Raw genomic sequence first — 22284 nt, 5'->3', positions numbered from 1 at the left:
AATAATCACAGCGGTTTTTAATATGGCTCGTGCTTTGATTCTTTCCTTTTTATCAACATCAGGCTAAAACAACAAGAAGAAGAGAGAAAGCAATTTCAAGATGTTAGAGATAATTCTGCTGGTAGAGTGGATAGTCTTCATTCTCGAAAATTAAATGAAAACATGGATGATTATCTCTCTCGTCTGATAGAAGAGAGGGATACCCTGTTGAGAACAGGAGTATATAATCACGAAGACCATATTGTAAGTGAACTTGATCGTCAAATCAGAGAAGCTATTGCAAAAAGGAACATCGCTAAATAAAAGCATACGAAAAGTTGTTAAAAAGAGCCAAAAGTGATTTTTATAAACCTATACTACTTTGCAAAATATGTACGGTCATGCTTAATTTTGCACACTATTGTTAGCTCTTTTTGAAGTCAATGTAAATATTTGCAACATGTGAAGTTAAGCACAGTTGTAAGTTTTATGGGGGCAATGGCTGTTTTTAAATGTTTTTATACTCATATGTAGATATATGTGTAAATATATTTATCTTGTGTACTTCCTTCTGAAATGTTTTCTACCTCTTTTTGCATCACCCTGGCTAGGTTTACTTGTAATATTTTTATTATTCTAATATTTTTGGTCAATGTTGTCATAATTTCTTTCAGTTTTTAAAAGGATCTCTTCAGCTATATGCGGGAAAAGTGGCATCAGCTGTTCTCCCCGGCAGAACTCAATTCTGTGCAGCACCAACCAAATGTCACTTTTTTACTAAATTACAAAGTAATCAATTCTTGCTTCTCCAACTGTAGTTAACATAACTAAGTTCTGTAGTAAATTAAGGGGGGTTTTGGTGGGGGGCAGAACTCTCAAACCCTGTGAAACTGAAACTGAATCAATTATTAAGTAACTAGCCTGATTGTACAGGATGAAAATCCCTTTGTTGCCCTAGCAGTTTTGCATATAGGCCTGTAAGGGTGAACCCAGGGCGTTAAAGACCTAGTTCAGAAATACACAATTCTTACATCCATCCCTAATGAGGAAAGATGCTTGAAGCACTAATTCAGTGAATTTATACACTTTAAATTCTGAACACATACATAAAACAAGAGCTTTTTTAATTAAAGATGTCTTCCTTAATCAAGACCTAACCATTCTGCAGTTACTTAACATCTATTTTAAAGTATGTTATCTCATTCCACTTAAATTGTAGGTAAGGTTTTATTTGCTTGTGGAAGTATAAACAGGGCGCAGTCTCAAGGTGTTAAATGCCAGAAGAGAAATCCACAAGAAATGTTAGTTTGTGCATAATCACAGTTGAAAAAGTTTTGGTTTCCAGTCTTCATTCTATTTCAGTATTTTTAAAATCATTTGTGTGGATCTAGCTAGCTAATGTACAACACTGTCCTTTCAACAGACATTTTTGTCTGTCCTGTAGGCACAAATGTTTCTCTATTTGAATGACAAGTACTGAAAACATCTTAGGATTTGTTACTTTTAGAATGAACAAAGATACCAATGCAAAAATTCCCTTTATTTTTTGCTTTACATAGTCAGTGAACTTCCATGGACATGGCTGTATACATATGATCTTCCTGTTTTGTATGGTATTAATTATAAAATTTTTTTCTATATTGTATCTGGCTTTGCCTCTAGGTGCGTTGTTTTTCTTCTTTCCTACCATGGGTGTATCTCCTGTTAAATAAACTATTTGTTTAGGCTCCTTAGAAAAGTTTTAAACAAGCTGTATAAACAAAGAGATCATATTCTGTGAGGAATTATCACTTATCAATACCAGACTTTGTAAGAAATGCTTTTGTAGTAGTTTGCACACTCTACGGTATTTCTCAAATTAGTGTGCTTGGAGAAATCCCTCTCCACTAACAATGCAAGTAACACCTTCATAAATCCAGTACAAATCCGTGAAAAGTAATTGTAATTACAATTTTTTTTTACATCATGGCTTTGTCATACCACTGGTGCATGATCATATCCAATTATTGTAAATTAATCAGGGAGCTTCTATATTGACAGGAAGACTTACGCTGTTTTTCTTCAAATGCTTGCTCACTTGCTGGAAGTGTAGTTTCTTCTCCAAACGCTGGAGGGTGCCTTAGACTTAAATGTTACAAAGACTGTGTTGACTAAGTTTTCGTAACTGGTGATTTTTTTGAAGTGGTATTCTATGACTTTTCAGGTGTGTTACTTTATTAAATAAAATTCAAATTTTAAGTAAGTATTAAGGATTTGGTGTTTATTTTTTGAGTATGTATTTGAACAAAAATTTTTCTTTCCTATTTGTGGTAATATGACAGTCTTTAGTGTTTGAATCCATAGAATTGGCAAGTTCACTTTTAAAGTTAATTTCACATTTTAATTTCTGAGTCTCTTCCATGGGTTGTAAAGCAAATGGCAGTGAAGTTGCTGCGGGGTTTAAAAAGAAACTACTAGGATGAGCTTTCTAGTAAATAAAAGTATTGAGTAAAATAAAAGGTAGGACACTCATGTTTTTAAAACATTTGTAAGCCTGATAATTTAAGCTATTTGGTTCCATTTTGTCACTTGAAAGATCGCTACTTACAAGGTGAGAAGCATGAATTTTGTGATTATTGAAAAAATCTATTTAGCATTTTTTTTTTGTTATATAGTCATTAGTCTTAGTGTTCATTGTTTGTGTTAGAATGAGAAAGTGAATATACTTTAAGCTTAATGTTTCAGTTTTGGTTTTTTTCCAGCACAATTTGTCTATGTGCTTCAGTCTGAAGTACTCTAGAAACAAAATCTGTACTTGTAGTACATATCTATAGCAGAGATAAGCTGAATATTATTCTTTTGTTAAGAAAAGATTTTTATGTTGGGTTCCATTTACCTTTTTATTCCCTCAAAACCATTTTAAATTTTATAGCTATTCAGTGGAAAGACCAAATACTGGTTTTTAATCAAAAATCTCTTAAAATTTTTATCTTAATCTCTCTTCATGGCAAAAGAAATGCCATTTGAAACAGATGCATGAGGTAACAAGCTTATTTTCATTTACCCAGCAGAAAAACTGCTGGAAATGAAACCTGTGTTTACAGGTTCAGTCCTCGTTCTGTACACCTTAGAAAAGGGGGTGGGAAGAGGAACAACAGCTAGGCCTTCCTGGCATTCTGGCAAACTCCTGCTATTGGTTTTAGTGCACCCAGATTTCACTAGGGAAGTTGATGGAATTATTTCAAAACAAGTACTCTTACCAATATGTTTCCATGAACCCAAATGCCCATAAAAATTAGGAAATGGGGGGGGGGGGGGGTTGGCTGTTCTATATCAGTTCCATGCCAAATCAGTTCCAGCTTTCAGCTGCCTTACGAACTTGCAGTTGGCTTTGGATAAGGAAACTTTGACTATATAGTGTATTTGTTCAATGCGGTCTTTTAGAGGAAAAGCATTAGCCCATCTGAAAATGAGGGCATTTAGAAACACTTGTTCTTTTTTCTGATAATCTTCAGGCAGGGGATCCCCTCCTGTCTGTGTATGTGCTAGTTATTCTTACAGTGGTGGGGACTTGCTATTACCGATCTTTACTACCAAAGAGTTACCTCAAATTATTTAGTACAGGTTTAAAAGTGAGGCAGCAAATCTGGATGCAATATGTTTATACACCTTGATATGGAGCATTAGCTAAGATTTTGAGAACTGTTACAAAGAAATGTTTTTTCCCTGATGTTAGACTGTTTATCAGAAAAATTCTCTAAATTCTGTACTTAAGCAGTGGAATGCATTCTGAAAAAAAAAAAAAAGAAATTATTTTAAAAATAAGATGGCACTGTTTTGCTTTGAATCTGGATTACTTAAATACATAGTTACATTATTGATCTTTCCAAAACATTGTTTTGTTGGGGTGAAGCTATAACCACTGTTTCTATAATATTTTAGCAGTTATCCAACACTTTTAACACTAATACATTTTCAAAACTGCTGTTGCAGAAAAGAAGCAATGTTTTATCTGGCACTGAGCTTTCAAGTATTCAATCCATAGTTCTCCTTCACTGCTGTTTAAATGCTTCTCCCTTCCATCCACTGAGATAAACCTTAATGCACAACTAAAGACGGAAGTCCTTTATCATATCTTCTAAGTGCTACTGAAGTATTTATACCAGTTATTACGTATTTACACAATTATTTATTTTGCTACTACTGTGCCTAAATGATCATGACCTGTGTCAAGGCTTGGATAGGAAGCACTAGCCCCGCTATTGTTAAAGACAGAACTGTAAAAAGGCGGCTGCATACTTAGATCTCATTTCATTTGTTTCTCCAGGGGGTTGTATTAGTAGTGTTTTCATTAGAAATGTTTTTACAGATGTCGGCTATCCAGATATGAAGTCTCTGTGGTGGAGAAGCAGTCAGGAGTTTGGCATTCAGAACAGAAAGAAAAAAATGTCAACTTTGAGAGACTAATTTATAGAAAAATAATTTACTGACTTTCTGATGTATAAATGTACAGTAACCCCATGGCGGCTTTAATGCAGAGTAATTGAATTCTTGCAAGTACAGTTATTTTCTATTCTTAACTTGAAGAAATGCTACAGCCTGTCGTTCCCCATCACTGAAGACTAAAATAGTCCCCATTAATAATGCTTCTGGAAAAGTGACACCCACTACTTTGTAGTCCCATACTCTTTTTTTTTTTTTTTTTTTCCTGAGTGAAATACTTGTAGTAGCTTGACAGCATTTTAAACAATTTATGTATTGCTACAAAAAGTTTCATTCTAACAATATACACAGAGAGTAGATGATTATGGAAGTGTAGTTTTACTGAATGTTTGACCAACAGGTTTTGATGCAGTTACCGAGACATAACTGCATTGAGAAAGTAATATGGCATCAAAATTTAGAGTGGGTTTACTGGGACAGATTGAGTCTAATAGAACAGTCCACATCCTAATACGGTTTCAACAGTTATTGTACGTCACTCATAGCTTTTACTGTACTATGACAAAACCTGTAAAAATTGTTGTCAGAGAACTATGATTTACTGTGACTATCATAAGTTTTGTTTACAAATACAAATGTAAATGGGGCAGCAAAATTAAATCATTGGGTTTTCACTTGAGCAGGCAATCAAGCTAATAAATGTTTTGTAGAATTTAGGTTTAAGTGGCAATGGTAAGTCTTGAACATTTCTGTATTTGCTTAATAGCTTAGCATAAGTGAGGGGGATTTTTTGTTTTGTTTTTCACCTCTGGAGGTACAGAAAATAACTTTATTGATCTTGTGTTAAGAGGCATTGGTTGTACAGGACACCAGACCATCAGTATGTTCACCTGAGAAGGCTATTTTTGGCAACAAGATTAGTATTGTAATACAGTAGGTCATCCAGATCGCAGCTGAAAGTCACAATAAGCTATTAGTTGCTTTATAATCAGACATGCACGTGTGAAGGTTGAGTCCCATTCATACCAGGCATGAAGTTGATGTGATGCTTTTCATCCAAATATATAAGACAGCTTAATAGGTTGTTATTATAGCCAGCACTTTAAGCCAATACTGTGGGTATGTTTTCATGAATATCAATGCGTGTTTGCTGTAAACCACAGAGCCTACCTGCTTCTACAGGAATGGTTCAGGTGATGTAGAGGAAGAGTTGTTTGGAGTATATAACATTTTTGATGCTTGTATAGCAATAATGTTTTTTACTGCAATTTTCCTGAATGTGGATGCATATGATGTTATAAATACTGTAGCTTATTGATTTATCCTGGCTTTTCTGATAATAATCCAATTATTGCACTGAAGAAATGGGGCTAATAACCCAAAATAAATGAAAAAAAGTAAGCAGAATGTGGAAAAGCAAGACCACATGACTACCACAAGGAATTGCTAAGTGTATCTCCATAGGTATATCTCCATGAGAAGGCACTGCTATTTGTGGAAAAACTTGCGCACCTCAGGAACATCCTTATGTGCCTCTACAGCGAGTTTTACCTGTCCCATCCTACTACATCCTGCAGAACAGATGGATTTTTTTTTTTTCTTCACCCCATGACTGTATCTTCTTATTGTATATATACAGCAAATCATTAAAATGGTCTTAAAGTTTTACCTGAGAATAAATATTTTTGTGCTACCGGTTCCTATTTCATTTACATATATTGTCATCAATGCAAGTGGCTTGTAACAGGCTAAGTAGAAATAGGTAGGCTTAGCGAGAGGACATCTTAGAAGGCATTCTCTCTCTAACACCATGCAAGGGAAAAGCAATGCTTTGCCATCCTGACCAAAAGCTTGTGTTGCAGTACTTGGTGCAACATGGCAAAATTTGTCTTGAATTGCTGGTGAAGGGGGTCCCACAGGTAGGCTGAGGGTTGGGCACAAAGTCTGTGGTTTCTCTGCCCATCTTGGTTATAGGGGTGTTGAGTGATCTTGAACAGGGCTCTGGGCCTCCACTTCCTATCAGCAAAACAAGAATAATGTGGGAAAAGCTTTTCTGTGTAAGTGGTTCACAAAATGCTTTAAACTCAATCTGTGCTGGATACAGTCATCTTAATGTCCTAAAAGGGGTACTTACTAGCTTCTGCTGGGATGCTTCTTCAGCAAATGAGTACAAGCTATTTACTCTTTTTTACAAGCTCTTTTTTAGCACATAAATGAGTATTTTCTTTCATTCTTCTGGCTAATTACCAATTCATCCAAAAGCTTTAGAAAAAAAGCAAAAATAGTTCAATCCTTACATATAACTCTCTGATTTCTAGGGAAATTAAGTGAGCCCAAGGCTGCAGCCTTCCAAGAAAGGCTAGGTTAGTCTTCTTGTTAAGAGATGAATTAAATAAAATCACTTGGTGAGAGCAGGAAAAAGGCAAAGTATCTGAAGTTTTGGGCCTGCCCTGAACAAGACCCATGGTGTGTAGTATGGGGCAGTACTGTTTACTTTTGTCTCTCTCTTGGTAAGATGAAGGTGATTCCTCATTATACTGATGCTTTGATGAATAGCTAGTTAATGCTTGGTTGTTACAGCTGTTTGGAAAAGAAAAGGTCAAGCATTGTTTGCCATATCCCATCTATTGAGCAAATAAGTAATTGCAAGGGTTTTAGTGGAAACTTTTATAGGAAAATCATTTCATGACTTATTAGTATTGAAATACTAATAAAAGCAAATCCCTATTATCCTAACAAACACAACAGATACTGTTGGAAATGAGTCTTGAAGGTAGTGGGAGGCCAACTCTTAGCGAAGTAACTCTCAAATGCTGTGAAACCCATTGGCCGCTGCCAAGCAGGATGCCTGCAGCCCCATGCCAAATGTGGCTGTGCCCACCAGATGGTCACAAATTCTCCATCCAGGTCTGGAGCTCAGCACAAAAACTCAGGGGCTGCTGGGCCACAGAGGGCAGTGGGAGGAGAAGCAGAGGCTTTGCTCCACTGCACTTGCCATCACAGGGAAAAGACACTATTGCTGCTGCCCACAAAACCTAAACCTAAACCTCTCCCTGTATAGCAACAAATTCCCATTTTTTTGCCAGAGTGGTCTCTTGCCCCCACCCCATTCTTTTTTTTTTTCTTTTTCCTGTTATCACACATACACATGATGAAGACAATAGCAGATTTCACCAGCAAACAAACAAATTGGGGTAGTTTGTTTACAAAAAATAATAAAAATTTTGGTAATTAAATATGCAGAGAAATTACATGTTACTTTATATACTTTATATTGAAAGTACTCTTGATCAGATAATTCTTTTAAAAAAAGCAGCAACTACAGTAAAGTAAGTTTTGGGTGGTTTTTTTTTTAAAGATAGTTGTTATGCATACTCAAGCAGTCTTTCACAAAGAGCTGAGGGGTTTTTTGAGTTTTCTTTTTTGCCCTTCCTTTCATGCTCATTGAATAAGTCATTCACAACATCTGCGCCATTACTCCTGGAAATATCCCACCACTATAAAAGGAAAGTATCTTAGCTAAAATAAATGCTTGTAGAATTACAAAAAAAAAAAAAAAAAAAAAAGACTACCCATGTCTTTATTTTGCTTGCTGCTTATTTTACCACTCAACTTTCAGATAAAAACGTGTTTCATGCTTTATGGAATGCAATCTGTTACAGAGCATGGACAACATACCAACTTGTGTACCACAAAATAACAAGCTTGTATGAGTACAGGCAGGGCTGCTGTTTATAATGCCAGATTCAAACTTTTAGTTAGATAATTTTTGGCAGTGAAAGCGCCTAGTCTGTTACTTATACACCAAGTTAATCCTGACTTAGAAAAATATGAAAGTCCATTTAGGGCCTCTAAAATCTTAGCTTAACTTTTATACTGTGGTAAGAGATGATTTAGGGTATGTCACGTTAAAGACTATGATTCTTAAAATCTTTTTTCTGTGTCAACCATTAGGTCTTTAAATGCCAGCACTGTTCTTACACAAAAATTTAAGAATGAATACAGAGTCAAACTACAAAGCAACTAGTGGGCTTAGCTCAAAATTTGTTTTATTTAAGCTCACAAAAGAAAACAGGCATTTAGTGTTGTCTGCTTTTTTAATAGCAGAACAAGGGCTATGATGAAGATTAGCAGTATGAAGGAAATAGACTACCCCTATGTGGTTTGAACGTATATATGTGTGTGTGTCTGTGTGTGTGTATTTAAATACATTGATGAAAGAAGGAACATGGTAAACAAAATCCACCCGGGTTTTCTTAAGGCAAAGACACTTGCTTTATCTCAGAGCACTTTCTTGATTTTCTTCTGTAGCACAGAGCAGTATTTCAGTGGCTCAGCATCCAGATTACATAATGTCATTTTAGTAAGAAGAAACAAAGTTGTCTTTGGGGACACCAGAGGCAATATGTAACCTGTCTCACCATATCTTCCATTTCTGATTCTCATATCCTTACGAAATAAAAACCAAACAAACAAAATCCCACCATCATTTGGGGGTTTCCTTATGGAGATTTCTGAAATCTTGCATTTATTCATCTAAGTCTCATAAATACATATTTTTGAAATATCACAACCTCAACTCCCCTTTCTAGCTCCATTTTTGTTATCTCAGTATCTATTTTAATGGCTATTAAGCTACAATGTCCATACCTTATCTTTGTCAGTTAATGTATCTAATTCCACCATCCCAGAGGGAATAAACCTGAAGCTAAAGCCTGCAATATATTAAAGAATCAAGAACGCTTATGCAGAACAAACAGAGGATTTAGCTTGGATAAACAGCAGAGAGCTCAGTGTCTTTTATGTCCAGAGCTCAGGACTGGAAGAAGAAAATGACTATAAATCAACCCTGTGAAACAACATAACATAAATGTTGTATGTTTATTTAAAACTTTATACAATCATTTATCTGGGCTATAGCTCAGTTTCAAAAAGTGCTCTGCCATAATGAGGTACTGATACTAGCAGTGATCAAGAGTAAAATGATATATAGTCTTCGACTAGAATTTGCTTATGGGAAGAATGGAAAGCACTTAAGCAGACACCAAGTATCTATAGCTAGTAGACCAAGCAGGAGGATAATGCAATAATAACAAAAACTTTAATAAATTTTTTCCTGTTTCTCTTCAAAATATTGAATTTCTTGTAACGTGACATTGTTTTGAGAGCTAAGCAGCCAGCAATTTATGCCTTAATTTTCACACTTGAATAAAGGCTGATTTGTTGTCAATGTCTGTTGCTCCACCAGACTTAAATTAAAAAAACAGGCTAAATCTTCGTCTGGGCTTGCATTCCAGGGAGAAGAGCTCTTCAAAATATGCTGCTGTTTTTTCTCACTTATAGCAAGCACTCTGTTAATTCATAGATAGTAATTGCTAATTTTTTCTCTTAGGGAAATTGAAGAGCCACTGATAATATATTTACTGCCTAAGGATACAGGCAAAAAATATAATGCAGCTTTTACTGCAGAAGTACTTTGCACCCTGGAGTGTCCAGAGGGGAGCCTGAAGTCTCCCAGAAGATGTCAGTGTTTGGCCCCAGGGGTGCCCAAGCATCCAGGACAGGGTTTAGTGATGACATCCCAATTGCAAATGTGCCCAGTGTGGTAGGACTGATTCAACTTTTGCTGTGTGTGGGCACACTCTTGCACACAGCAGTTCCCACCGCATATTTTTTACCTAGCATTTTGGTGTCATTCAGGCAGATCTTCCCCTGTGGAAGCGTGTGCTGTGACACAGGAGATCCCACCCAACGCTCGGGAAGGTATCTTTGGCAGTGGCAGCTTCTGCTGTGGCTGCAGGTGCTGCCCCTCTCCCCAGCTGCTGCATGCAAAGATTTTCAACACTGCCTGACAAATCTCCCGTCACTTTGAGAGTGTATTTAGGTCCCAAGCTCTCTAATATTTTATGACTTCCAGAGCTCGTCTGGTGGCAACTTAAAGCCTAAACTGCACTGTGTTACCAAAAGCAATATTGTTTCAGTTGGCAGGACTGCAGATTTGTTAGTGGTTTAAGAATTAGCCATTAAAAAAATAGTAAATCCAGCCACACCGTTTGCACCTTCTTTTTTTTTTTAAATTTTCTTTGTGGCCCATGAAGACAAGGGACTGTAGAGATGGGGCTGACTGAAGCACTGTATCTGCTGAAAAGAACATCAGAGGTGAAACCTTCTTCTCTCTCTGTTTCCACTCTGCAGTTGACAGTGCCCTGTAAAACAGTGCTGTAAAGAGCACAGGCTCATAAATACTTCTATGCCTATGCAGCTGCGGATGTTTTCAAGCAAATATATGTATTATGTCAATAATGATAAAAAAAAGATGACTTATTCAATAATTCATAATGGTTTCAGACCTGCTGGAGGCTAGTACGGCTCACTTTACTTTAGATAACTTATAAATGTAGATTATTTCCATGACAGACTGAAATTACTTTCTGATGAATATTTATTTGAGCTTTAATTTTCTTATTAACCCAGTATGTTCTAGAAAAGAAGATGACAGTGCTACTGTCTTCCTCACGTTGTTCTCCCAGGTGCATGTAACAAAATTGCTGAGAAACATTTTGTGGAAGCAAGGTCTTAAACATTTCTCCACACCATCAACACCAGAGCAAACTCTTGGCATTTTTTTCGGTAGCTGAAACCATTTTGTCAGTCTGGCATCTGGGTGTAAACAAACACCTTTACAAGGAATAGGGAGGGCCAGGTTTCTGCCCTCCCAGTGGGAGCTGCTGCCCAAACCCTGCACTGGCCCTTGCAAAATGCAAAATGCAACCCTGGGTGCCCAGGACAGCCCTGGCACAGCTGGAGCATCCTTGGCAGCCAAGGCACCTGAGAGAGGGCTGGGATGGGAAGGGGCTCCCCTCCAGGGGCAGTTGGGAGACAGAATGATGTGCCAGGCACTGGAGGGTGCAGGGGAGCCCCATCCCTGCTCCCTGGGTGCCGCCGCCACCAGACGCTTCCAACTTTCTTCCCACATGTGGTTCATCCATGCAGGGCAGTGGCCCGATCCTGCTCTGTCCTTTGCCTGCACGTGGCACATACTAAAACAGAAATGACATCAATATTCTTGAAAATAGTTCAATTTCCTCTGGAGTTTTCCCCTCAGAGTAAGGAAAAGCTGAAATATCTTCTGGAGAGCAAAAGCCAGGCAGCAAGAGCCTGAGGGAAGGGGCAGGAGGCAGCAGGAGGAAGAAGGACCCCCACAACCAAAAACTGGTCCCATGTCCCTAAGGCAGGCTGGTTTCCTTCCCTTTTTCCCTAGGTAAAATATAAAATTCAAGATGTTCTTGCACGTATCTATATCCCAACAACCCCCGCATTTTAAGTGAGCACTGTTGTGATGGTGCTTGAACACTGAAGAAAGCACTTATTGTACATGCAGAAAAACATACAGGGAGCAAGTTTAGGATAGCTTTTCTAGCTTGTTGTTGTTAAAGTTAATTTTTACAAGCTAATAGGTTTTGAGTTTATTAACAAAGTGTTTATATTGAACGGGAAGCATATACTCTATAATTCTTAAATATGAAATTGCTTTATTTGTTTAATTTTGCACATGCAAAAAATATGCAACCGCGAGAATCCATAAATACAGGCCCGGTTAAAAATAAACCTCGCTCTAACACCAATAAAAGCTAGCAACAAATATTTGAAAACTTGAACTCTGTACAAATATGCAAGAAAGCCACGTGGACCCTGGTCGGAGCCAGTTTCTAGGCAGAGACGGGTGACAGCAGAGCGTGCCCGAGACCACACACCCCTGGCCGGAGCCAGGGTTGTCCCTGAGCAGCACAGCTGCACCGCCAAGTCCCAGGGCAGTGCATCCACACCACTGTGCCAAGGGCTCTCCTCCCCAGCCTGCCATGGGGCTCGCCCCGACGACCCAGCTCCCTGCGCCAGAGCGGACCAAGAGCACCCTCTCGCTTTAATCGCTTAAGAAGTTACTTATGATATGCAACTAAATATTTAGTTGTGCAGAGGACAGCTTGTCACAGACAGCTTTGTTGCTAATGTATACAAATGCTGGTATGGCGCTGGCTTCCTCCCTGCGTACACAGAGCTACACGCACACTGACCACAGCCTAAATAAGCTGATTTATTTGTTTCAGTTATTTGATAAGTGCATCATACCTCAAACCCTAGGAAACCACTTTAGGAGGATTATAAGTTTTATGATGTGAAAAGATTACCCTGAGTGTGCTGAGCAAAGTTTATATTCGGAGACTGTGCAGGAGGTGAGGCATTCACAGAGGCTGGGGAAGGAGGACTTGATAGATAGAAAAGGGATTTTCTTTGTTACTGTACCTCTTGTTGGATTTTTTTTTCTCTTTCCTTCCATTACAAGAGTGGCCCCAGCGAGCCCCCAACATGTTAACCTTGTGACTCTCCTCTGTCTTTCACTCAGCAACAGGATCTGTACTTTTTTTAAAATAAGGAGCCATCAGTTCACTGTTGAATGAAGGTAGTGGAGGGGAGGGGTGGGGAGGGGAGAGAAGGGGAGACAGTCAGGGTTACCTGCAAGACAGAGCTGCAAGGCTTCTCCCGAAAGGGGGGTTCAGAGAGAGCAGCTCAGCCCAGCTTCCCTCAGGGCTCCATGAGCACATCACCCCGAAGCATGTCACCCCAGGGAGGCTGGTGCAAACAAGGCACCTGCAGAGGTGCCAGCTGCTTGCCCAGTCTGGAGGGCCTGCCGCATCACCTTGCCCCGGGGTGGTGACCAGCATCCACCAGCCCCGGTGCAGCTGAGGGTCCAGAGGGCTCAGCAGAGTATTGCAGAGCTGGGACCATGGCTTTGCTCATGGCCTTGACCTGATGCCCTCATAGCGTGTGGTTTTGCTGGGCTTCACACTTGTGTTGTGACGTGGCAGAGAGGGGAAAAAGATTTGGCCTTTTTACCCTTATCATTTAAAGTTTGACACACACTCAGGGAATAATTGTAAATAGAAGGAAGGTTAATTGAGCAAAATAGGTGGTGTATGTTTCCACCCATCCTTTTTAAAGGAATGGAGTTAAACAGTGAATGTTTGATATCGTACTCTAATAATGTCTCATATTAACAGGGCAATGTGGAGGTAATAAGGAAAAGAAAATGGCAACAGCAAGTGGAGGCAGCGCACACAGAGTGGCAGAGGTCTCCTGATCTCCGAGGGCTTTGCTCAGGTGCTAGGGCAGCACCCAGGGAGGGTGCCTAAGGGTTTTGCTTTCCCATAAAGTGCGCCAGGTCCTGCCTGACCCTGTCCCCTCTGTCACAGCCGCAGCACAGCAGGGTACCCAGCCCCAGAGCCCACGCTGCCCCACCTCCCCTGCCTTCCCTCACCATGCACTGCTGCCCCACAGAACTCCATTAAATAATGCACTCACACCTGGCACCACGGGGGCCACGGTACTCTGCTGTTACTAGAAAGGCATTTATATTATATTCTGTCTCCTGCATCTTTCATAAGGGAGTTTTTATGTGTCACCAGAAAATACTGGGTAACACACTTTATTAGCCTCATGATACTGTGGCCCATCAATACTTGTCGAGGTCTGATGAGATCATGCTATGATTGTTAATCAGAGCAAAGGAAGGAGGTGGAGGAGTGGGAAATACCTTCAGGAAAGAATCAATTAGAGAGAACAGTACTGCAGGTAAGCATGCAATGTGTTTTTCAGTATAAAAAGGCAGGCAGCTGATCAGCCCATCACTGAAGTTTAAACCTAACTTTCATGTAATATTAGACATGTCTTTTTTCAAGGACAGAAGAAATACTGCATTAGCAGAACATGCTTGTGATCAGCGAGTCGATCCTGCAACCACTACCAGCCTCCTTAAAACCCATTATTTAGGAAAGCACTTAAGTGCACAGCTGGCTTTAAACATATGGAGTGCTGCTAAGATAGTCTCACTTATTCTTTGTTACGCTAAAAGGTTTCAGCTTTAAGAGATTGCCCGGCACAGCTCAGCATTGATTACTCATGTGGAAGGGTGCTCTTGCCTTGGGGTTTTTCTCTTCAGTAAGGAACTATTTGCTGGGGAGGGAAGTGATTAGTTTTGACTTCTTTGCATCTTCTCCTTAAAAAGTCAGAGCAGGGGCTGACCCCGCTGCCAAAGAGAAGCTGAGCTTTGCACAGGCAAGCTGAGGGATGCAGTGAGACCAGTGCTGCCACATGGCAATCACCGGGATTCATTCAGCAGCGTGGCTCCAGCTGACATTTGGTTTTCAAAGCCCACTACTGTTGCTTTGTGCTGACAGTGCAAAGTTCCTCTCCGCTGTATTTTTGCATCTTGCCCAGGGTCAGAGGAGGGTAAGCTTTTTATGACAGAGAAGTGGAGATAGAGTGGTTAAATGACTTTTTCTCGGACCACAGCAGAAGTCTATAGCTCAAGTGCTGATGTCTTATCCCCCCAGATGCTTGTTTGAGTTCCTAGGAGGTCCCGTTAGACTGTGGTCAGTGGGAAAAGCCCAAGATACTTTGGTAAGACCCTGGGTGAATACAGTATCATATACAGAACCTGTTTTGCACACCAAGCTGAGCATGAAACAAAATGTTCAGTTGTTTACATCTCTCAAAGGGATGCAGGCCAGGCTGATGACAGATGCCAAGCTGTTTGCTCAGTGCTACCAGCCTAGGTAGCCTTGGTTTAAGAAGTACAAATATCTGCACCTTAGACTCTCCTTGCTGTTTTGGTGCCATGTGGAGAATTCCAGGGAAAAAAATGAGGAAAGAATGGGATAAGACCCTGGTAACTCATACTGGCAGGGTTCTTGCAGCACATGTCCCTATACGTATCCAAGGATACAAACAGGACTTCATTTTGCATGGCTGGGACCAGCAGCTGCCTTTCATAGCTGCAATATTCACTCTTTCAGTAGGAAAAAAACTTGAAATCCTATTGCATTGTTGTCAGTACAGCAAGGTCCTCCTCTATTAATTTGGGGCCTAGGGATACCACACTGGGAAACAAATGGGTGCTAAACAGGCCTAGCAGAACAAATGCAGAGGAGAGAAATAAGCCATTCATAATAATACCTCCTGATACAATAAGTATCTCGGACAAAGGGACCCAGCTGAATGATTTCACAGAGTCCCCAGAGTTATTTTAAGAAATTCTCATAGAAAACCCTTGATCTGACCTATGTCAGCACTTCTGAGAGACTCCCTAGGGACTTTTGGCAGAAGATACCTCATCCACAGTTAATAAGGTCTCTATCTTCACAGCACAGTGAATGTGCTCGTACGAATGTTAGATACAGCACCAAACTCGAGGCTTTCATTAGAGGGGAGGAGTAGGTTTTGAAAATGTACGTTTTCCCCCATTTAAACTAAATTCATGAGCTCAGTGAGTATAAAGAGGAGCAGGAAATCTCAAAAAGATTCCAAATGACAAAAAACCACAGAAAGCAACAATCACGAATCAGCAGATACTGTTACAAGGCAAACATAATTAGTTTCACTAGAAAGCACTTGCCTGTATTCCTGAGTGAGGGACTAGAAATAAGTGCGTCTCAACTAGATGCAAATATGTTTCCCTGTGACCCCTAGGAGCTGCTTGCTGCTGGGTATCTGTATTTCTGTTCTGCTCTGAAATGAACTGGGACTATACATTTAACAATAGCAACCTACTTCAAGAGCTTTCCTGAAACAGAGGTAGTGCCAAAACCACTCCTCTGCAAGTCCTGACGTAAGTGATGACTGCACTGGGTATGGGGACAACAAAGCTGTTTAAAGGCATAAATTTACTGCCCATTGATTAGCACAATTCCTGCAGGCCCCATGAAATTCTTTTAAATGGATATCAGATACAAGAACAAAGCTGAGAAATCAAATACAAATCTGCCTTGCTCAGGGCAAAATCCTCTGTTCATAGTTTACTCCTATTCCTTGTAGAACTATTCCACTTAACAGTGCATCTGATAAACAGGAAAAAAAAAAAAAAAAGCACTTAATAAGCCAGTTTGGGTGGAATATTTGAGTCCAGAAGGGACCATTAGATCATGCAACCTCATTTTTGTGTATCAGAGGGCTTTACATTTTATCCAGCTATGCCTGGATGGGGCCCAGTAGCCTCTTTGGCTGGAGAACACTTGCCTTGGCTAAAGCACATCTTCCAGAAACTCTCAAGCTTAATTTGAGGACATCAGTTTGGGCACTAAGCATCCTGCCTGCCCACATGCGGATCCTCCGTATCTCCGCCAGGATGATGGGAGGAGAGTGCTTCAGCTCTTCTGACAGGGCCAGATCCTGAAGCAGCCAGCAAGAGGCAGAAAATTTTTCTAAATGCATTTGCAAACAATTTTCGCTAAACACTTCCGTAAACCTTCTGGGCTCTGTAATTCAACACTGGCTTTAAGCTCCAGCCTTTTACTGGCGATGTATCTTGGCTTGATCTCATGCTTCCAATACTGGAAGCCAAGTTTTGAAAATTAAACTATTGGGTTGACTATGGGTTAGATACACTCTTGATCCAAGTACAGCAGTTCTTGAATCTGTTTGTACTGATTTACAGTGAAAACAGTCTTTCAATGGCTCTTTGCAGTTTTTCTTCTTTTTCTGTCAGAAAAAGAAATAAAATCAGTTCCTTTAAACCGCTTTGCTTTCTTTTGAATTCTGGAGTCGTTATGGACATACGTGCCTCTGACTGTTGTTAAGACTGACATTTCCAGAGCTTTTAGGTAATTCCCCACCCACCTCCCCCAATCAGTCTCATGGCAAATCAGTATTTCATATAAATAGAGTAAAAGGTGATGGAAAAAACTGACAGTGTGCAATGTTTATAAAGAAATAGGATTACATACAAAAAAAGCAATAGATATCTACTTTAAGATTCTCCTAAATCGGATAATGATGGAAAGAGTAAGGAGCAAAGACTTCCTCCATATTTGTAGGAAGCTACTCCTCCTAATCAATGCAGCGAAGAGGCATGACACAGTTTTTTATTTAAAACTTGTGATGTACTTGTCAGGAGCAAGAGAACCTGATGAGATGGGGTTTTAGTTTAGTTTAGTTTTGGTTTTAATACACAGGAATCTTCACACAATTTTATCATCTCTGGACCCCATGTGACACCTCCCTCAGGTGCCTCCATGTGTTCTGTCATTACCATACAGTGACATTCACTTTTCATTTTGTCCTTCTTTCAATGAAGAGGCCACCACTTTGCTCCCAGCCTTCAAGGCTGCTGAGTGTACTAGCACCATATTCAGCAATTGGGGTTTCCTGTGCCCTTAAAATAAAATGCAGGCAAGAGGCAAATGGTGAAAGATTTGTCACCTGTGTCGTAAGAGTAATTTAAGTCAAATAAAAGATATATGTATGTACAAAATATGTATATGCATTTCTGTTTTTTTTACTGGCTTGTGTTACTCCCTTCATTTTTGCCTGTCTAATAATACAACAGCGTGTTAGTTTAAAGCTAACTTAGGAAACTATGTAGCATCAGGGACTCATAACTTTTTATACTTCTGGGAACTTGCTGGGGCACTCAAAGTGTTCCCACAATAAGGTGGACCAAGTGTTTGTTGGTGAGACACCACATGGCAACTTTGAGATGCCTATCACTCATCATGCAGGTTTTCTATTTTTTCGTAACAATTCATTATATCTCTTAGGAAAGTTACTGTACCTTAGAAAACTGTTATCGGGGTAGAATGAGATGATTTGGTCTGGTAAATTGAAACCTCATGTTTTGACCACTTTCCCCACCCAAAATACGAAAGAAGCTCAGCACAGCTCTTCACAGTCATATTGCCCTCATCAATCAGACAGGTGCTGCTCTGCTTTGCAGTCATTTAAACCAGGATGTATTTGCATTTCTCATTAATTTGTCCGCTTCCATTTGAGAAGCATTCTTGTACAATCAATGGAAGTCAGTAGGTAAACCTAAATATTTGCAGAGGCTGTACCTAATGAGATCATTCAGACAGCTATTGACAGTAGGTGTCACAGGGACAGGAAGCCACCCTTGGAAAAACATATGCACAAACGTATGCACCCTCCTCACTCACTCACACACCCCTTCTTTCTTCTGCTCCCCAGAAACCCTGCACCTCCATGGACACATATGGACACAACACATGTGTAATGCAAGAATGACACTGAAGCTAAAGTTTAAATTCCACATATGAATAAAACTAATGGTACTATTTAAATACAATAAAAACATGCAGAGTTGCACTGCCAAATTGTGCAAGGTCACATTGCAATGTGTTGGCTGTAAAGATTTCTAAGGAGCCTGTTTTCTTGAGTAATAGCAGTTGGAGAAATGCACTTATCTGAAGAATGAGACTGTTATAGGTTTCTGTAAATCAAACCTTAGCCAAAGAGCAGTTCCTTAATATCCAGTTTCCACTTCACCACTTTGACTATGGCACACACACTGGGCTAAATCCTGCTCAGCTCACATAAGTAGTCCACTCCAATCAATGACGGCACAACTGACACTGTGTAAATGCAGAAGATATGTGTGCGAGTACGAGCAGGAGGGTTTGCTGCTTTCTGCACACGAATACCAGTAGTGGTGTGCCTGGGCACGAGTCCTATGTGAGAGGAGAGCTGATTTTGGGGATGGGTCCTATGAATTGCAAATTTCTCTGCTGGATGGGCTCACCATGGCAGTTATTGTCAAACTGAGCTGAAGGGAGGCTACATAAAGCTGATGAACTGAAGTGTAGAAAGCAGTGGGTCCACAACTACCACCTTTAGGGGTTTTATTACCTCTTCTACACCCTCAGGCAATGCACACCATTAACGGGTGCACTTGTGGTCCACAGTAGCCTGGGAGTGATCACTGAAAGTCCTTCAGGGTGCTTTTGAGATGGGTGGCGGTTTTTTTCCCTTAAACTTTTCACTTGCATTTGCCAGGACCAGGGAAACAAGGCTTCTGCCCAGCACAGCTCCTTGCCACAGGTGCGCACAAAACTGTCTCAGCTTCCTCCAGTTTGGGGAATACTGGGGCACCTTAAACACAGCCACGTGGGGAAAACCCATCCTGTACAGGGCTACCACAAGAAGAGGTACACGGCAGCTGGGAGGTGGTGCAGCGGGGTCCGACCCCAGCCCCCGCAGCTGGGAGGATGCATGGGGAGCGGGACCCGGCTCCCAGCACCGCTCTGTTCCCTGGCATGGCACCTCATGCCCGTGCCGTCACACATGAGGCTGCCCTCGGTGACTGCCCAGCTGGCTAGCCTATAGGCTAGTGAACAACACGGACATGTAAAACATGTAAATTGTTTTTTACAGATTCTATTAAATACTCTTATTCACAGGAAGCCTTAGAAAAATCTAACACTACATTCACTTCTGAGGTATAATAGATGTAAAGCCTTTTTTTTAAATCATTTTAATGCGATCATTTGTTGGGCCTTAGGGTAAAATTACATTTCACAGCTCCCTTGTTCCCATGCTATGGTAAAAAAGAGATTGATGTCTGAAATTTCAACTGTATTTGTCTTACAAATTTGTCCGACTCCCTGGAGAATAATTGTCTCATATCATTTGAAGGCTGGTAATTCCTTTGGAATGACCTCTGTGTTATAATTACAGCAAGAGTACTAGCATGTAGCTAGGCAAAGTGAAAGTTAATGTTCTTGGTTTCTAGCTTTGTTATTTTTATTAAACTGTTCCCCTTTAAAAGAAATACCTGGAGATACGGACTCTTACTCAAGAGGGCTTTTTGCAGATAACACAAAATGTCTTTTTTCCTGCAAAACACTTACGTGCATTAACAATTATCTGAAGGTTGCAATGTATTTTTAAAGTCATTGTTCATTTCTGGAATATATTAGCAGAATTGGAGACTTTAACATGTCATTTGCCTCAGGATTATTTATTTTATCCCACTTCAAATGTTTTCAGATTTTCTGAATACATATTCAGCCGTGGCTTATGCCATTTTTCTATCATGATATGGGATTTAACTGAGAATAACCTAAATATACCTTCTCCTTAGGAAAGAAAATCCTGCAGAGCTGGGAAGAAATCTAGAGAAAATAGTGAGCAGATCAAAAGGCATAGAAAATTAGATGCATGCTTGCAGAAGTAACCAAAAAGGCAATGCAATTTGGCATACTGCTCTGTCCTATTTGTGCTGGTCTTCGTGGACCATGGGAAAATGCTTCCCAGCCCTCAGTTTGAGCAGCGCCAGAGCTGCATGAGGCGGTGCAGAGAGAAAGCCCTCCCTGCAGCCATGGAGGCACTCTCACTGCCGCGCAGGCATGGGGATGTAGAATTACTGTTACCATTATAACGATTTACATGCTCAAATCCTGTCTGCCTCAGCAAAGTGATAAATAGCCTAAAATATTATACATTATAGGGTCTAGTCTATTCTTGATTTACAAGGTCAATTACCTATACTAACCTCTGTTAATGTTAGTGGGAATTTATTTTATAAATCTTCAGCGCACCCAAAAAGGACATGAGAGTTAATCTGGCATGAATCTTCTCTCTAGGGGCACAACCAGCATCTTACTTCCTTCAACTGTAGTTTATACGCACATTTTTTGGGTGATACTTGAAGGTAAAAATGCAGTTTGGTAGGTTGGATTGGGCTGCATGCTTCATTTAAAAAGTAAGCACAGACCCTGCTTAATACATTTACTGCATTATAGTTCTAAAATGGGAACATTTATCAATTTTTATAATAATATCTCAGATATTATAGGCATTTTTTTAGCATCTCCCCACTGTGAAACTGTGATATCTTAAAGTGGACATTCATTATTTAATAGTGGATAGGTTTTCATATGCATTATGGCCTTAGACCAGACCAGTTACAACTCTGTCAGTGCTCTGAATATTGGAGCTCTCAAACATTAGACTTGCCCATCTTCAGTATTAAATGATACATATCTGTAACTGTTTATTAATGACTAAAAAAAAAAGTAATACTCCATCTATTTTTCCTTCGTACTTTCTTGAACAATATCCTTGTTCAATGTCCTTGAACAATGTCTTCCTTTGTCCAATGAGCAAAATTTCAGAATTGAGACTTCTGAAACTGGCTGATGAATCTTTAGGGATAGCCCATACAACCCTATGCTTGTAGGCAGCAAGAAAGTCTTGATCCAGGTTTCAGTAGCTGAGTTCATCCCTATTTTTTGCTGTGTATTTTCTGATGGTCCTAGAGGGTTATGCCTGGTTTCCAAGCTGGAGACGGCAATACATAATTTTACATTTTTTGGCTGTTTTAAAGCATACATGATTTTTGTTAACTTAGGACAGGAGGGTCTCAAATTTGTGTTATAAATGGCCTAGAACATTCACAAATGTATAGGCACAAAGTCACTAAAAATACAGCTTCCCAAAGTCCTTTTAATTAAATGACTTGATATATTTGTAAAGCAGTCTTGCATGGAGGCAGTCTGGTGACAGAATTAGAGGAAAATGAGAAACTTTGTTGAAGCATAATGAGAATTAATGTTTTGGCCATTGCACGTGATGGATATGTTGGAAAAATAGTTAAAGTGCTTGCTGTGTTAATGTCAGCTGACATAACAATTGTTTCCAGAGAACCAGACTTCTGAATCCTCGTATAAAGCACTGGGGAACTTGAACAACACAAAAGAATGTAAGATTTGGAGGGAATGGGGGCAGGGGAAGGAAAGAAAAACATTATATAAGTTTAGCTACTTCCAGCTCATTTTTCCCCATTGAAATAATGAACATAAGGGTGTCTGAGCAGCAACCCAAGCCAAGTTTGGAGAGAGTTTCAAGACCGTTGTCTTGAGCTTAAGAACCATCCTGTGCACTTATCAAGCCGCACCGAAAGAGTCTTTAATACATGCCTGTGGTCCTACATTGAAATGAAAACTGGTTTATAGGGTGAAAGGTAATAAAGACCTTGGGAAAAAACAAATCCCTTGACTAGCTAGACTGCTCCCTTCACTGAGCTCAGAGGAGCCG

The 22284-nt window shown here is 39.9% G+C and overlaps 1 protein-coding gene across 6 annotated transcripts in view; it reads left to right on the top strand.

Moving 5' to 3' along the window:
- CEP120 (centrosomal protein 120) overlaps positions 1–2221 on the top strand; it is a 41287-nt gene extending 39066 nt beyond the window's left edge. For all 6 annotated transcript variants that reach the window (XM_030004680.2, XM_030004681.2, XM_041120907.1 and 3 more), the window contains one exon: positions 63–2221. In XM_030004680.2, coding sequence (XP_029860540.1) covers positions 63–303 — 241 coding nt within the window. In that variant the 3' untranslated portion in view covers positions 304–2221. The remainder of the gene's footprint in view (positions 1–62) is intronic.
- Positions 2222–22284: the final 20063 nt, after the last annotated feature.

The sequence above is a fragment of the Aquila chrysaetos genome, chromosome Z (genome assembly GCF_900496995.4).
Source record: "Aquila chrysaetos chrysaetos chromosome Z, bAquChr1.4, whole genome shotgun sequence".
NCBI lineage: Eukaryota > Metazoa > Chordata > Aves > Accipitriformes > Accipitridae > Aquila > Aquila chrysaetos.
This window is presented reverse-complemented; position numbering and strand designations above follow the sequence as displayed.